Source organism: Hypomesus nipponensis, chromosome 18, assembly GCF_054491055.1.
Source record: "Hypomesus nipponensis isolate SF chromosome 18, ASM5449105v1, whole genome shotgun sequence".
Classification (NCBI taxonomy): Eukaryota; Metazoa; Chordata; class Actinopteri; order Osmeriformes; family Osmeridae; genus Hypomesus; species Hypomesus nipponensis.
In genome coordinates, this window is record NC_140378.1 from 12977904 (window position 1) to 12993995 (window position 16092).

Genomic DNA, 16092 nt, shown 5'->3' on the forward strand with positions numbered 1-16092 from the left:
CGTCCCTCCCCCGTCTCCCCCTGTACCTGATCTGCTTGGCCTCGCGGGTGTCGTAGAGAGAGAAGAACACGTCCGCGTCCTCACTGATGGTGTTGTAGGTGAAGCTCTTCAGGTTGATGAATAGGTGGTGCAGCACCGGGACACGGCAACCGTCTCCGTGGCGCTGACGCACGCTGTCACCCTGAGAACGAACGGACGACGAACACTAACAAAACAAGTCCTTACTGCTGGGCCCCAGTCCTGCTGCTGCACACATGCCTGCTGTGTTGAGAGGTGGGAGACATGCTGAGTGTAGTGGCTGTGTGTGGGTCAGCATGTGGACGGTGCGTGTGTTTCTATCGTGCACAGGCCTAAGTGACGGTTAAAAAGTGGTTGTAAGCATTTATGACGCAGGTGTGTCAAACGGGGTGCCATACACACTCAGTCAACTTTTGTTTGGCTAACTACTCAGCAGTTTTAAACAGGTCATACCTGGTTTGTGCTTGGCTGGCCACAGTGTCTGCTTGATACATGCTGGGGGGGAAGAAGAGGAGAGAAACAGATCAGTTTGGACGGTCCGCTCTGGTCTTGTCACTATCCGGGCTTACATACCAGTTGATCCTATTCACCTCTAAATAGCTTGTGCACTCCGGCCGCACCTGTACAGCACTACCCTATACAGATGCTTAGAATTGGATAAAAATGCGCCCACCCATTTAGCCAAGGGGCTCCTTCAATGTGCTGTCTGCCTAAAATAAGCCCACATGAGGTAAAACGTGAGCCAGTGGGAGAGGAGAGGACAAAGCCTATACCGCCCACACACACACCACACACACACACACACACACACACACCTCCGTGCTCAGCAACCTAAAAGAGCTCCTCTACTCCTACCTGAGGAGGTGCCAAGGCCCCGTGGCCTGCCAAGAACAAGCTCACTTTTATCGACGGAGTGAGGAGGCTTTTTGGCAGGGACTCACTACGCTGTTGTTTCTGGACAGGGCACTTAATGCAGTAACAATCTGCTTGCAAAGCCGAGAAAAATGGCAGAGGAATAATAGGAGACTGCTGGACAGTTGGGCAGTGTCTCAGGCTGACATATGGACCCTCTGCTATTGGTCAGACTGTGTCTCCCCTCTCCAAGATGGCCTCCCAAAACATTACAGTCATTACGCTACGTCTGTGTTATAATTACGTGGAGGACTAGTCCTAATCTCCTTTCTCTCTGGGTAGATTTGGAACGCCCACATTACTCCCGATGAATTCCAAAAGCACATTTGAGACATGATTTATTTATAGAATTATGTCTCAAGTCAAGACATTGGTTTACGTAACCGAAACTGTAATATTCAATTAATTTACTATTCCAATGTGTGTTTTTCTAAAGGCTCACCCAGGCCTGTCACACTGAATTATGTCTGCGCTGAGAGTTAACATTCATGCTTGTGAGAGTCACGTGCTGGGAAGGGACACACTCAATATGGTGGGACTGTGAGCATAAAGAATAGGCCTTCTTATCCAGCCTAGTCCACAGCAGCTGAGTCGTGCCGTCTCCCATGAGTCACCTTCTTATGGATGATTTGGTAACGAGCACATTCACACCAACACACACAAAATCTGGAAAATGCATATACATGCATGGTGCAAACACTCACGTCCTGATATTTTACAGTGTGAATACGAAGTGCATCTTCAAGAATCACACCCACACAGTCCCAATGCTAAACCATTCCGAGAAAGAGAACACTTTTTCTCATTACTACAGATGCACAACGAGGTCAAGGTTTTCCTAATGCTCAGGGTGTCCAAGGGAAACCACAAGTTATACTGATTAGTGTTCTGATTCAGAACCCCAAAACTCTGCCAGAAGATTCAACCAAAAGTAAATACTAGAGTTATACCATTTTGTAAAGTTCAGACACACTGATCTGATCTGGATCCACCATTTCAAACTCTTTCCTGGGAACCAGGTCTAAGCCAAGGTGCCTGTAGAGGAGAGGAGGAAAACAGAGAGACAACAAGAACAATTAGATAAATGAAAATACCCTTTCTTGAAAGTAAAAACAATAAAATCCCAAGCAGAATCTTTCAATTGTCAGTCACAAGTCAAACAAAGCGGTCAAGACGAAGACATTTCAAACACCCATTTGAAGCCTGACAGGCTGATGGCTGAGCACTCAAATAAAATGTGGGTCTTGTGAGGACCTTCATCCCACATTTAGTAGGATGGGAAGTGACAGTCGCGTGTACACGTTTACGCTATGCGTCATAACACTATCACACTGTAGCCCCCCTAACCGGAGGTGCTGGGGGGAGAGGGGGAACCGCAGAACCACTATCCCTGCTTCTACAGGCAATAAGGCTACCAAGAGACAAATCAGACCCTGGCAGCCCTCAGGTTAGTTTAGACAAGGAGATATTCAGCTAGACTCTAACGTGTAAACCCTGTCATCTATAATATCTTTATTTGACATGGCAGATTGGCCGAGAACAGAGTTCTATTTTGCAGCATGTTTATGATGTAAAGGGTTATGCTATTCCTTGCATGAGATGAAACCCATACATAAATGGTCGATACAAATGGATCCCGGACTAGTTCGATGGAGCAAGAAGCTGGCAGCAACAAGAATGTGGGGTGTCCTCCAGGGCATGAAAATATGCCTACAGTAGTGCTATTCATTGGCTTTGGATTCACACATGCCTGAAAATCACATCATAGCTACATTTATATACATTAGACACAGTACTATAAATGATCTCGCTGATATCACGTTTCTTATAACAACCATAAACTCCATTGGGTCTTGTTCTTCTGCCTTATGTGATGGTCATGGTCTGAGGGCCGGGGCACCCATCTTAGCTCGTTTCAGAGGAAACTCACTCGTTGCCCCAGTCCAGTCTGACGGTGATGTGCCGTTTGATCTCTCGGGTCTGCTCCTGCGCCAGGTGACCCTGGATCAGCTGACGCCGCAGGTCGATGAGCTCGTTCATCACATGGCGCAGCTTGTGGAAGAGGTCCACCTTGTGTTTCTGTCAGGGCAGAGGTGAGAGTTGGACCACAGATGGTAGAGCATGAGATGACTCCAGTCCAAGAGACACTACAGTATGGCTACAGTCTTATTAGGCAATTCATTAAAGTTAAGTTCCATTGGAGAGGGATAATGGATTTATGATTATGGATTACGTTTCCATTGTGGTTTGCACACAATCTCATACCATTTGGTGTGCCTAACAGTTGAAAGTGGAGTGTGTGCCCAGTGGAAGGTAAAGCTGTTAGACTATCAAAGGACTAATGGAACTTTGGATATTTAATGAACTCAAAGGTAAATCCCATCTCCACTATAAAAGGTAGGGCTATAACACAGCTTTCAAGGTACATGCGCCTTTTACATTTATTCAAAATGTCAAAAAGAATGTGCAAACCAAATCTGACTCAGACAATGCTTGTTGCAGTTTTTATACCTAGGTAAAAACTCTGGATAATATCCAGTACATCATCTCTTTTCTGGGAAAACTTTTTTTTTTTCAGCACCAAGGACAGCACTTTTAATTAAGGCATTTTCTTCTCTCCCCGACAGCATGACAAGCCCACATTACCTCCCAGGTTTGTTTACATAAGTGCAAAGATTAAACGCTGCCACAATGCTCATGTAAATTTAATGAGGGTAAACATTACATGTCCTCAAATGCTGGTAGCTGTTCGAAAACAAAGATTTTTGTCAGAGTTGATGAGCCCTCTCGGACTGTTCTGTAGGGCTAATTATGTACATTATAACAGATACACACTTATGCTTAGGCCATTGCTCCCTGAGGTACCACCGTGCATTCTAATTGGTTAAAATGTGCCTCGAGGGCAAAACATCCAAGGAAAACCTTATAAACATCTAGCCAATGATACGTCCTATTTTTATGGATGGTAACCGTGGTGACTACGCCCTACCACATGCGGGGAGGAAGAGGAAGAGGGGGTCTACCAAAATGAGCAGTGTTAAATCAGTGGTCCGTATTAGCTGTGCTTGAAAGGAAGTTACATCATCCCAGCCATGCCGGCGGCTCATTGGCTGCTCTGAGCATGAGCAGTCCTCAGTGAGAGGTTACGTAAAAACACGTTGCTCTGGCACAGCTCCCCTCAGCTTCAACCCCCCAACCACCACATCCCCTGCCCTGGCAGTCAGCAGTTATTGGTCTGCTTTAGGTTCCTGGTGAACACGTTCATGGGGGGAATGCTGACTGAGGGAGGTAAGCAGCGCTGGGTCTTAACATGATGCTGGGGCTGAAAATGGAGAGCCGAGATCCAAAGCAACGGCAAACTGACACAGCGTGAAATTGCTGAAGACAGCTGTGAGGGCAACCGCTATCTAAGGCCAGAGACTATATTTGGTTCTACGTAGATTGTGTCAGAGCATGTGGAAAGGGGCTTCTGAGTTGCGTACCATAAAGGAATATATGGAAAATAGTTGCCCCATATATGTGTCTAACTGTCATGCTATTTCTTGGTCTTTTAAATCAACGTGGGTATTTTAGCCGTTGAATGAGGTGAAAGAAAACTGTAGACCACAGGAACAATTCTCTCTGACAAATCCCTTAAGACCATATCTGTAAAACAGGAATGCATCCATCCCCTTTCTGCTCAGGCTTTTTAAGAAATCTCTGAGCCGGCCAAGTCATATGCATACATGAGCTTACTACACACTGGCTAGACAGAGGGCTTCACAGGGAGGCGTGAGGGTGTGTGTGCTACTGACCACGTAGAGCTGCTTCCATAGCACGCCCCATTCCTGCAGTGTGGAGGTGGTCTCAGTGATGATAGGGTCCTCCAGGGGTACCACCGTCTCACACAGTCTAGGGTGAGAAACACACACACACACACGTGCACACACACACGTGCACACACACACGTGCACACACACACACACACAGATAAATATATGCAGATATTTAGGTCGCTGCCTTGAGCTGTTTCAATAATGGCATTACAACTGAGTGATGATAAACATGTAATGTACCCAGTAATGAGATTTTCTCTGCCTTTAAGGAGCCGTGATGGGCCACTTCAATAGAAACACAATAGACATCATTCCTAACTCTATGAGTGGGAAAGCCACAAGCCAGTGGAAGCCACAAGCCTAAAAGCGAGACAAGAGAGACCTCTGATATGAGAAAGGAGGATGACACGGGCATTCTGCTGCAAACAGAGTCTCTTTGTCCTCTTTTGGTTTACAATCGTCCAATCAGGCTGGCTGCCATTGGCCTTTGGTGTTCCATCATGGACTACATTACAAAGAAAAACTTTTTGGTTAGGATACATTAGACAGTCCATGGATTACATAACCAGTTAGAGTGATCCTCCAAAGCTGTAATGCTTGGGGAAACCTGGCACCATACTGTAGGTGTTGCAGATCATTACCTCCCATAGGCAGCAACACATATTTCCCAAGTGCAACTCCTGGAGTGAGGATGCACCACAACTCCCATTTCTAAGTGTGCACTTTTAATTGTTTAAAAGCTCAAGAAGAGGCCTCTCTCTATGTGGCAGCTGAACTGGAGGGGACTGACATAACACTGTGAAGTATACTCCCAATCCACACAGTGCCAACGATCCCAACCCACAGATGGAATCTCTGTGAACACAGCCTGATAAAGAGCTCCACTGCTCGCCTTTGTCTTTGCCCTGCTCTCTGCTTTCAGAACCACCGACAGCTTTTGTTCCTTCAACATAGGAGCCGTGACGGCCACTAACCCATGCGTGTGCGTGTCGACGTACTCGCGTGTGTGCCCGTGTGTGAACAGTATGCATGTCTATGTGCACAAGTGGGCGTTCCTCGGCCACACTGGATAAGCACTCCTAATGCTATTTCAGTATGGATCCTCACAGATCAGTGATGAGGGAAATGAGGCGGCCAGGAATGGGCCGAGCGGGCATGCTGTCAATGATCCATCGATGAATATGACCCAATCACAGCTCCGTGTGGTGGCTAAGAGAGAGCTCCATTCCAGTTCAATGAGTCAATGCTCCCAGCCGTTCCAACACTCTGAGTCTCTGTGTCCCTCCTGCCCCTGCTGACATGGCCCTCACACACCACGCTGTGCTAGACTGGCTGCACATCTGTTGTGAAGAGGCGGCTCAAGAGACGCCGATGCTGCCTCATACAATGGTTTCTTGACAGGGAGCGGGCGGGACCCGGAAGGGTTGAGACAGGTTTAAAAGACACCAGTACTGTGTTTGGCTGATGACATGCTTGGATAAACAATGATGATTGGTCATGAGACTTACCCTCTGTTGGTCACAGTGGATTTCTTCAAGTGAACATAGCTGATTGGGAAGATGCCCTAATAGGAAGATAAGGTGCAAAGAGGTTACACACAGTACGGCTAATCCCACATTCAGTATGTGTGGTGCTATGGGTACTGTGGCAGCCTGTCAATGTGGAATTCATTTGGGTGGACCATTAGCTGCAGCCACGCTTCTGTCAATCACTATCAGTAAACATTTTGGGGGATTGTTGGCACCACATTCAAATAGTAAGAAATAATTATGTCAAAATAAACGTCACTTAAATGTCATTATTTTCATTGAGCTGCGGCTCCTGTAGTGGTTCTGTTTCAAACAGAAATACATAAACACACCCACAACCTTATCCATGCATACTTTCTGTCAACGGAAACGTGAGCATGGTCACGTGTGGCGGCCCCAATTGAGCCTTGGCTCATAGTGGAGCATGAGAGACTGAGCAGTGCCACCCTTTCAGCTCCTCGTTCTTGTTCTGATCTGCCAGATGTGATGAATTGGTCACAGTGAACACAACTGATTCTCCCAGTTCAGGGGGAAGAAGAGGGAGAAAAAGCAGGGCCGACAGAGCACATGACAAAATGGAGGCCTGCTGGTAGGGTCTGTGAATCACTGAGAGGAGCAGCAGGAGCAGGCTGTTATGCCTCTAGGACCAATATCTAAGCAGGACTAAACCGTTTTAATGATTCATTCTGGAACATTCTGCCCACCTGGCTGTGTACCCACATGACCTCAACATTTGAATAATCTGGCCTTTGAATTCTCATAACCTTTGAATTCTGATGACCTTTGCGTTCACAGCGGGATAACAAATTGAAGTCTGATTTAGATAACACAGATTCAGGCTAGTCGTAGCCTAAAGCATATCTATGGAGATGATTCATTTTAGATTAAGGAAGTCTATCATATGCGCCCTTAGAGTAACAACACAGCTGGGGTTACCAGATGTCATGTCTTCCCAGATGTTGCAAGTATAACAGATCCACTCTCACATTTTGAAAAGGAACATGAAGCTACTGTCTAGGCACAGTAATAAACATTCTTTACCGAACGGTCGATTTTATCGGAAGTGGATGTGTCAGTAATATATGATAACTATTTACTGCAGTGCAGTGTATTGATCGATAGCAGGCCGCAGCTCTGGTGGTTTGTGCTCTGGGTGTTGGGAGGGCAGTGGACTGGACATGCTAGGTAAGACCCAGGGGCTCAGGGTTGGCTGAGTTCCAGCTGGTGCCTGCAAGCCCACATGACACGGAACGCCATGTAAATACAACAGCAGCAGGCTTTCTGGAGAGAAGTGGCTGGCAAAACACCTGATGGTTTGGACCACATCCTTGCGTACCCTTTTACCTCAACACAACTGTTTCCTGTGTTTAGCAACCATACATGGGGAAATATGTGATCCTTGTTGTCAATGGAATGAACAGTGCCATCAACTAAACTCTTTCTCCTATCCATATAGGTAGCAAAGAAACAGGTAGGTCATTACCCCTCTGTCTGAGAAACAGAGTATACATGAACATGATCAGTGCGTTTTTACAGGTAGCCTATTTACCTTTACGGAAGGCTTTTTGGTGGAAAACCCTCTGTACCAACCTAAAGGAAAGCAGAAAGGTAAATTAAAATAACTCACACATACACATCCTCATAGAATTACGTTGTCATGCTCTTTGGTTTCCTAAACATGTCATGCTGTGAAATGTTAAGACTGAGTCAAAGCTAGCATTAGCTACTCTTGTGAGAGCACTACCTCAATTAACCTTTGCTGTTGGTACACTTCAACATCTTGTATTGCAAGACATTCTTGGATGTCTCAGAGCTATGCATGTATCCAATATGCATGGGGATGTCTGCTGATCTACTTTATTGTCCATATAGAGACGGCGTTGTGTTCTTACCTTCACTCTTCTCCAGTATCTGCACGGTCTCCCCTATCTCCAGGACCAGGGCCTGACACACTGACCCCCGGAAGTTACAGATCACTGCGCAGAGGAAAAAGAAGTTCAGGTTGTGGTGGCCGTCCATAAAGCTTCAGAGTCAGATTGTGGGATTAAAGCAACCTCTCAGTTCCATAGGAGTAGGTGAAATGAAGGGAGTAATTCTGCAATGGAGCCTTATTAGGTTAGAGAGGGGGACTGGGGTCAAGGTGGGCCAGCCTGGTGCCAGTGTGTCTCTCTGCCTCAGCAAACTTGGTGTCAATCTAGCAACCAGCCAAGCAAATTTCATTAGTAGATAGCCCTCAACGGAGTAAAAGTCCTTTGGGGTTCTAAATAAAATATTGCATCCATAGAGAGCCCTGCAAAACCTGCACTTTAGTACTTGTAGTACTGTAGATACTCCTGTCTGACCTGAATTTGCTCATTTATGGAGGGGAACCCGACAGGAACAAATTGTTCTACCTAGAGCTTTTTTTGGTTGTGTAAATGGGTAAACTATTGCATGAATATTAAGCTGCATAGGTTCAGGATGAGACTGTTATTTATCTGTGCTATTCACATGTATGAATGAGGTGACTCCCCAACTATGTCATGTTTTGACAAAACCTGTGTTTTGGTGTGCCCCAGACTGGTTATCACAGCTTTTAATAAGCTGTTTCATACAAACATCTAAACACAGCATCAAACAGGAGCCACTGCCTCACCAACTGTAAACAAGTACCCTCCCTGAAGTGTATAGTCATTTTAATAGCCAATTAATTCTTTAGCAGTCATGATTTTAATGCAATGTTAAGTTAATTGCACTGTCTCCAGATATAGACCACACACACTCTGCTGCTAAATAGGGGGAGGGGGGGGAGGTAAACGTTCCTCAGTCATATTGCTGCATTTGCATAAATGTTCCCTGTTGAACCTCAATGTGCCGCTGCCTGTTTCTGCAGAATCACACATTCAACCAGGACCTGTAAGTGTAAAACATAATGTATACTGAAAGATGCAGTGCCTCGAACTCTGATTAAGGATGTGGATGTGATTAATCTTCAGAGACAAATGGCATGGTTAGGAACCTAAGTCACGTGGCCTCTGGCTCCTCTCTCATCAGTAGTTTGTGTCATCTGAGAGGGGTAGGATCTTAACATCACAGGAGATGCAATGTATACAAGCCTCAGTGAGGACAACATTGTTTGATGATGACAGAGCCCCATTGACGATTCAAAAACCCACAAATGGTGGCCCTTCGAGGAGAGTTCTGTGTTAGTCATTATGCTAATGAACTAGCCAGGGGACCCAGTGAGGGGGAGGAGGAGACAGAAGGAGGAGGGGCTCTGCCGGGTGCCTGTTTGTGGGAAACGAGTGCTCGGTTCTTCTGCTATGGTAACTATGGCAACAGATCATCTACAAACTGGAGGGCTTTCTTTACTGTAACTGCTGCAGGGATATGGGCTTTTTAAAATGGCAGGAATATGGATGCTCTCCTGTGCAAGGGTCTAAATCAAGTGTACAGAGCAGAGATTCAAGGGAGAGAAAGATGGATAGACTGAAAGAGTAGAACTTGACACCTTTTTCTACTGCTTCAGGCCCATTACCAGCCAAGGCTGAAGAATATCTACTTGAGTCCACTTCCTTAATGTCCTCTACTTCATTTGAATTGCAAAATTGCCCCCAGACCATTAGAAAACTCCTCAACAGATCTCACACGGAAGAAGATGGGCCTGTCAGATTTTAAAGAGATGGTTCAATTGCATCGGCTCTGTTGACAATACTGCAGTCTCATCTTTAGAGAATGTGATCCATCCATCTCTCAGTCCTCTACTCTGCCGTGGGAATAAGCTGAAACTTACAAACTGAATGTTTACTTTATGCCTATGCCAACATGCATGCTAGTATATCTGTAGACTTCTCTATCTGATGTGAAGGCTTGAGATATTACAGTGCTGTGACACTGGTCAGAGAGCCTGCACCCCCTATAGATGTGCACCTTTGCTGTCCCAAAACGCCCCTCATCTATATCGAGCACTACCATTCGGATTGACTGTAACAACGATGCTAACTATGGGGCTCAGCTACAGTCCAGTGGCAAACTGATCATGATGATGGCATGAGTAAGACCAGGCAGTAAGTCTGAACAGCATGAGCTGAACCAAGGCATTTTGAGCCTTCACAGACATCAATGGTTATTTGGTAAAGATCAACAGCACAAACAAGGGTCTGTTTGGGGTAAGAAAGAATAAATGGACACATTTAATTCCACCTAATGTGAGATAAAGATGTCTGCATAGGCTAGCCTACAAGGCCTGTTATGTGTTCAAGATGCAAGAACAAATCAAAGTTGCTTACACTACAAATAGAATGTGTTTTCAGTGGAAAATTCCTTCAACCACAGTAGAATCATGGATTAGCTCGCAAGAATATAAAGCAAACTGTTAAGATGCGCCCCCTAATTCCCCAACCTTGGAATACAGATACAGCTCTATTTTTGTAAAAATCCTCACTGATGCTATTTTTACAATACAACAGCATTTTCTGCAGGCTCACATGACAATATGTGATGATAGTAGTCAGATGCTGCAGTTCTGTGCTCCCCACAGTGTGAAAAGAAGGGATATCGAGGCCAGGTGTGTGAGCCCAAGCATGCATCTATACACACAAACACACACAATCTCAATCACAGACACACAAAATGGAAAAACTGTTACTTTGTGAGTTTGCAACTCTCATATCACATGTGTTATGTCACTCTATATTACAATTGTAATAACATAAAAAAGAAAAGGTCAATTTTGAACAATTTATATTTGATCATGCAGTATTGTCTTTGCGCTACTCTCTAATTGTTGGCTCTGCTTACACAAACACAAACTGCTGTGTCCTTCAGTCCAGTGAATCTAGGCTTACAGTATGTGTCATCCTGACCTCTGGCTAAATCAGCCATGCAAATAGATTTGTTTAACATTTACAATGCACCTGTTTAATAATAAAAGACTGTCAGCCAAAGCACGTATAAAATAGGAAGCACATTATTATGGCTATTACACATTTGCAACATTTTTTGAAATATTTTGATAAATATGCTGACAATGTTTTAATTTGTTTGTTTTTTTCCAAAACAAAACGGGTTTGTAGCCACACATCACCAGGGGAACGTGCAGAGTCTGAGAGGCAGAGAGAGACATACTGTACTGTACTATACTATACTGTACTGTACTGTACTGTACTGTACTGTACTGTACTATACTGTACTGTACTATGCCCCACAGCGAGCCACACACACACACACACAGCAGTGTAAAGGGCAGCACACATCAAATCCTCCCAGACAACAGCCAATGCTACCACTCCTCTATGAGACACTATGCTCACCATGTTAACAACATTCCCTAGTATGGCCTATTAGGCAACAAGTTTTAATTTGTAGTAAAAGCATCATGTCAACATCAGGTAGGGATAGAACAGGCTCCATGTTGTTAAGATCACAATAAAGACTGTTAATGTATTTGGGCACTGTGGAGGCTATAGGGGTGATGCTGGCTGGGAAGTGTAATATAAACTGTACTCCTGTTCCTCATTGATTCCTCAATCTTTTAAGAACCAGAACAAACCCTCACTGGTAGAACAGGTGATTACAATGAACCAAATCCCAAACGAGTTCCTCTCGTAATTTCTGTAATGCATTGTGACCGAGCAAGAAGCCCCCAGAGGTCCTGCTCCCCCAGTTTGAGTAACCCTGTCCCAGATCCTCACAGGGCAAAGTTACAAATTCCACAACGCTCTATGGGTTTCGCCCAGTGAGTCATGTTTGTCTACATGACCTGAATGCACACTCACTCAGGTCTTGCTAACCTAATGATATCTGCAATGGGAGCAGGGGAGGTTTTTGTCAGTTCTGATTCCAGGACTGTGCCACATCTGTCTGACTATGCGCCCATCTGCAGTATGATGGTCACCTGACTGGCCAGTGACGACCTCAGTACCTTCCATTCCCTTTTGCAGCCCACTTACAGACAAGCACACAGACTGGCTGTCTGTGCCCTGTCCATGGTGGTATTATTGGTTAAACCTAGGGAGAAATAATGCTTAACGATGCTAATATCTCAAATACCACTCAAAGCTAGATATTAGCTGTATATGTGGTGCTTACAGTTGATCAGACTATAAGAGTGTTCACCTTTTAGTGATTGAATTTCAATACTGCACCACTACCTCTTGGACTGCTGTGTAGCATGTGTTCCATCCACATTGCCGTGCAGGGCAAAGGGCTGGTCAGTGCACTCTCTAATGGGGCCAAGTGAAGCCTTAAGTTATGTAATTAAACAAATACCGATCTAGTCATATCCAAACCACATCAGGGTACATGTTCTACTGTTTGAGAAAAAAGCCAGTGACAATATATTATCTTGTTTCCAATACAAAGAGACCTAGTAAACGGTAATCAGAGAGTGATTGCTATTAAGGCATTAAGATTGGATGAGGTGGGCTCTAAATGTTTATTCTTCTTCTGTTTGTCAGAGCTCATTAAGATAAGACAGACAAAATTACGCTATAAATAGACATCAGTGGACAGCAAAATGGGAGCTGTCGGGTTGGACTTAGCGGTATATAAGAGGTTTCAACCGTAGGTGATAGGTAATAAATATATTATCATTGTGTGATGCTTCAAACCCCTATGTTTTTTGTTATAATTTTAGCTTCATACAGATTGCAGTGCTATATAAGAATGCTTCCAATCACTTGTACACATGTATAACAACTCCTGACTTCAACTGCAGCCCAAACTAGTCAGTCATATTGTGTCTACTGAATGATATGATGCTACCAAAGGAACATAATAATGCACACTTGTTATTATTAATGGTCGGGCCTGTTCTCCTGAATGTTATCCCTTCAGCACCATGGACAGTGGTAAGCTAAAACGGTGAAGGATATATTTCAGGGGTAGCCAACAGCAGTGTAACTGTTGCTTCACTCCCATTTGCCAAACATGTAGGGATTTTCTCTAACTCGGATACAGTTATCGATTTCTCGGAAGCCAGAGTAGTCACCACGATGTGGTGCCTATTCGTCACCCTTTTTGTAACAATTCAATGCATCATCGAACTAGCAATAAGGATAGTGTGCGTGTGTGACACACACAAAGAGATACAAGAGATTCAACATGACTCATTCAAAAGCCTAGAAAATTGCGCAGAAATATCTACTGTTAATCTTTGGTTCAAATAAGATAAAGGTTGCATGTACGATCCACAGAATATACTCATGGGGATGAAGGGATGATGCTGTGGTCGTGAAACTTTTTTTATAGAACTCAACAGTTATAGCTGAAGCATGTTTATTAGTCTACAGGTAGGTTACGCATAGCCTGCTGCTCTGACTCTAAACACAGTCTACACCTGTTGGAGGAACGCAATCTCATTGCCCCCTCGTGGTTTCAACATGAATCGCCTTTTCAAATGTGATGCTCAAATCAAATAACACTTAACTACATAGGCTACAATACTACTGACGCATTTCAAACACCAAAATCCAAAAATGCCTAGAATAAAGCACGAATAAGAGGAATAGCCTTCGGTTGTTGTCTTTTATTTCAAAAGCCAATAGTAACAGTGAGGCAAGGACTAATAGGATATCACCCACGCAATGATTTGCCATCTCAGGCATCATTGGGAAGTATTCAGCCATTATTAGCCTATACCTTCATAGGTTATAATCAAACTGATTGAGATGTCAGGTTATATTACAAATATCATAGCTAAAGATAACAGTATGCTTCCTATTATTCATTATGCTACAGACGCAAATGAAAATCATGCTGAGACTAGTGGCAGTCTCATTAAAAACATTTTGAAAACGAGCAAATGATCGACACAAAGATCTTACCAACTCCGATTTTCTCCTCTTCTGTCGGTATCCACATATTTGGATTTTTTTGGTTATTTTCCCTCCAGACGATGAAGCCACATTCTGTCGATACCGTGGAAAGATGCTGCTAAATTAAAACTATGGTGAATGTACGGCCTGTTCCTTACATCGAACTACATGTCTAAATATAAATCTTTATCAAACGATGTATTAACGGACCACCGATATAGAGACCCTGTTCTATTATCTCCCGGTGTGTTCGCCGCGCCGTGTCTCCAGTCTGATGCAGTCTGTGTCCACCTACCTACCACACACACATCCACACACGGTAATCTAATATCTGAACGCTAGCCTATTATTGCAGCAGCAGCTACATCTCGACTGGACCGTGAATAGTTTTTTCAACAAATTATGAATTTATTTTCCAGTTGGTGATTAGCCTATCGCTCCAGTCAGTTCTTAATCAACTATAATTTTATAGCCTACGCCGTATTGGCTGTTGGAGGCGAGGTTGAGTCAAAACCCATAGGCGGTCATTAAGAATCGGAATATCGTTTGCCGGTCGAAACTGGTCTTGGGGTGGAAGAAAATATGAGTTAACTGCAATATACCATGAACTGCGCCATCACCATGGTCCTCATATGACTCATTTGTCAACACTGATGTGTCAAGTATTTGCAAATCTATACTGCACTCCCAGATACCAATGCCATGGCGGATGCATCCAATACAAGCGTTGAAACAAGGCAGGTTTCTAGAAACGGTGACAACGTGCCTCTTGATTTAATCTGCGGCCTCAGGTCTGGACCAAGAAGTCCATGGCTTTTTACATCAGAGGCATTCTTTCCCGACTCCATAACATGTCATGCAGTCAAAGGATGCAGATATAATTTGGTTGGTATTTGTTGTCCTTTAATGACTGCTGTCAGTGTTTCTATGGGCCTATTGAACCGTCTATGCATACATTTTGGTCCTATAGCTCACTAAAACGAAAACAAAAAATACACCCAGATATACCATATTCATTACAAACAAATAAACTTATATGAACTAATCCACAGGCTATTGAAAAGGCAATTTGGTGGAGCATGTCATAAACATTTTATAGCATTGCACCTGTACATCTTACGTGGTCCTGACTGACCAAACCAGCAGCATCTGGGGCTCACTGGCAATAAAATTAAATGCACTCCATGACCAGTGCACTTGACTTGTGATTTGTTGTTTTCAACCAGGTGACTCATTGATGGACATAAGGCTAATTGACAACCTGAGATGGTTTAGATTTGAGTTGATGAAGACCCAAGGATTGCCTCAGTGATGAAATACAGATTTTAGCATGACTATCTGTTTTTATGTCACAGTAAGGTTTCAATTTCACAGTAAACAGTGATTTAGTGTCCGATGAGTTTGATGGAGAGTGGGAGGGGGGGCAGAATCCAACAATGTAATGATAGCTATAATTGACCCCCAGCCCCACCGCCACCCACCCCCCCAACCCCCATTCTGTCTTAAATGGAATACAGTGGGTGGGATTTTGAACAAACATACAGCTGGTTGAGTCTGATGTTATTTATCATTTCAATATGATTCTCAGATCATAACCATTTGCAGTGAGAAAATGTAAACATTTAGCTTGACATTTGATTCCTACTCGACACAAACTGTGCAGCCTGCTAACTCGAGCTAATGCGTATTTTCCAAAATAGGAACATGTCAGTAGCAAGCAGGGGCCCTTAAGTTAGGGCCATTAAGTTAGGGCCCCTTCTCTTTGATGTATTTGAGCTGGCATGGTTGAGTACACAAGCTGAGAGTGAGAGGCTGTGAGAAGGAGGCATGGGGGGGGCACTGTGGTTGCCTAACACTGTGAAAGCTGCTATCTGTTTCCACACTCCCCATTCCAGCAGACAATAAGAGCCAGAGGAGGTAGTAATAAGAATCCCATCCAGTCCTCTCATCAATCATCTACTCACACATCCCTTCAATCTGCTTCTCTCACACTTTTCCTCTCTCCCACGAAGACAATACCTA

General features: G+C 44.1%; 1 protein-coding gene across 1 annotated transcript in view; it reads right to left on the reverse strand.

Annotated features, from left to right (window-relative positions):
* Positions 1-14116, reverse strand: part of LOC146252206 (dedicator of cytokinesis protein 3-like) — a 30377-nt gene extending 16261 nt beyond the window's left edge. The window contains exons 1-9 of the mRNA XM_084679013.1: positions 14080-14116; positions 8167-8250; positions 7824-7864; positions 6254-6309; positions 4725-4821; positions 2861-3009; positions 1881-1965; positions 472-513; positions 27-181 (exon numbers count right to left, since the gene is read on the reverse strand). Coding sequence (XP_084535139.1) covers positions 27-181; positions 472-513; positions 1881-1965; positions 2861-3009; positions 4725-4821; positions 6254-6309; positions 7824-7864; positions 8167-8250; positions 14080-14116 — 746 coding nt within the window. The remainder of the gene's footprint in view (positions 1-26; positions 182-471; positions 514-1880; positions 1966-2860; positions 3010-4724; positions 4822-6253; positions 6310-7823; positions 7865-8166; positions 8251-14079) is intronic.
* Positions 14117-16092: the final 1976 nt, after the last annotated feature.